Consider the following 1,465-nt stretch of genomic DNA (forward strand, 5'->3'; position numbering starts at 1 on the left):
CCTCCCTCCCTCCTCTCCCTCCCTCCCTCCCTCCCTCCCTCCTCTCCCTCCCTCCCTCCCTCCCTCCCTCCCTCCCTCCCTCCCTCCCCTCCCCTCCCCTCCCTCCCTGTAACAAGTTGAGTAACTAGGAGGGGGAGGAAGAGGGTGCTGCCTGCTTGTCTTCGCTACTTGGCATGCTGGGCTCTGCCTCCGAGCATCATTTTCATCACGAACTTCTTCTCTCGAGGTCAGTGCAGCAGGTAGGAAGTGAAGGAGGTGATGTGAAGTAGGAGATGGACACGAGGAGCGGTCGGAGTTGAAAGGAGGAAGGGAGGGAAGACAGGAAAGAGCAGGAGGAAAGTTTAGGAGACGAGGAGAGGAGAGGGGGGGAGGGGGGGAGGGAGGGAGGGAGGGAGGGAGGGAGAGGAGGAGAGGAGGAGGTAGTGGAGTAAGCTTCAGCAGTCGGTGGATGCCTTGTGTCCTCGCGGTCCTCAGCGCCCCCGGAGAAGAATTTGCTGAGCGGCAACAACACATGCAGAAACTCGTCGAGTAAGTACAGGAGCAGGAGGAAGCGAGAAAGAGGAGATGACAAGCAGGCGGGGAGGAGGGAGAGAAGACGAGGAGGGGGTGGGGAGGGAGGAGAAGGACGAAAAAGAGAGGAGGAGGAGGAGGAGGCGGAGGAGGCAGTAGTGGCTGTTGTGAATGTTTCCTCAGATCTCTGGGACATCCTTCCCTATGGGTGATGGCAGTTGAACGGACGATGGTGACGAAAGGAGGTGACTCGATCCCTCAACACCAAGATACCTCTCCTTCCTCCCTCCCTCCCTCCCTCCCTCCCTCCCTCCCTCCCTCCCTCCCCTCCCTCCCTTCCCTTCACTCCTTCCCTCCCCTCCCTCTCCCTCTCTCCCTCTACTTCTTCCTCTCCCTCACTCCCTCCCTCCCTCTCTGCCCTTATCTTTCTCTCCGCATGCAGGACGGCTGCAAGCTTGTCGCTTCTTCAGGGAAGGTAGGAGGTAGGGTGACGAGGGTCGCGATGCTGAAGTGAAGAAGAAGAAGACCTCTCTGCAGCCTATTACGCAAACGCAATCAATCACATGGTAAAAGGTCTGTGTTTGTGATCTGACATTGACTTTCTTTTCATCAGTTTGCATTCTTGCAAACTCTGCTGCAAGAGCAAGAAGATAACTTGTTGGTGTTGGAGGATGATGTTGTTGTCTGTGAGTTGATAGGTGTAGATGTTCGATGATACCTGACAGGACGTGTTTGCAGCACCTCACATACAACACGATCATCAGCTGCATTCAATCCTGGAAGAAATATTTGAAGAGATGCCCCAGGTAACAGGCTTCGCATGACTCCGTGGACTTGATGGGACTTGAATGATTACTAATCATCGTCATCATCAAAAACAACTTTGTTAACATCATCATCATCATCATCACCACCACCACCACCACCACCACCACCACAACAACAACAACAACCA

At 54.7% G+C, this 1,465-nt stretch overlaps 1 protein-coding gene across 1 annotated transcript in view; it reads left to right on the forward strand.

The window, feature by feature from the left end:
• Nucleotides 1–1,164, forward strand: part of GUITHDRAFT_148971 (hypothetical protein) — a gene marked incomplete at both ends in the record, with an annotated part of 3,707 nt that extends 2,543 nt beyond the window's left edge. The window contains 6 exons of the mRNA XM_005818858.1: nucleotides 129–226; nucleotides 475–528; nucleotides 694–755; nucleotides 953–985; nucleotides 1,048–1,083; nucleotides 1,124–1,164. Coding sequence (XP_005818915.1) covers nucleotides 129–226; nucleotides 475–528; nucleotides 694–755; nucleotides 953–985; nucleotides 1,048–1,083; nucleotides 1,124–1,164 — 324 coding nt within the window. The remainder of the gene's footprint in view (nucleotides 1–128; nucleotides 227–474; nucleotides 529–693; nucleotides 756–952; nucleotides 986–1,047; nucleotides 1,084–1,123) is intronic.
• Between the last annotated feature and the right edge of the window lie 301 nt (nucleotides 1,165–1,465).

Source organism: Guillardia theta, assembly GCF_000315625.1.
Source record: "Guillardia theta CCMP2712 unplaced genomic scaffold GUITHscaffold_262, whole genome shotgun sequence".
NCBI classification, from domain to species: domain Eukaryota; class Cryptophyceae; order Pyrenomonadales; family Geminigeraceae; genus Guillardia; species Guillardia theta.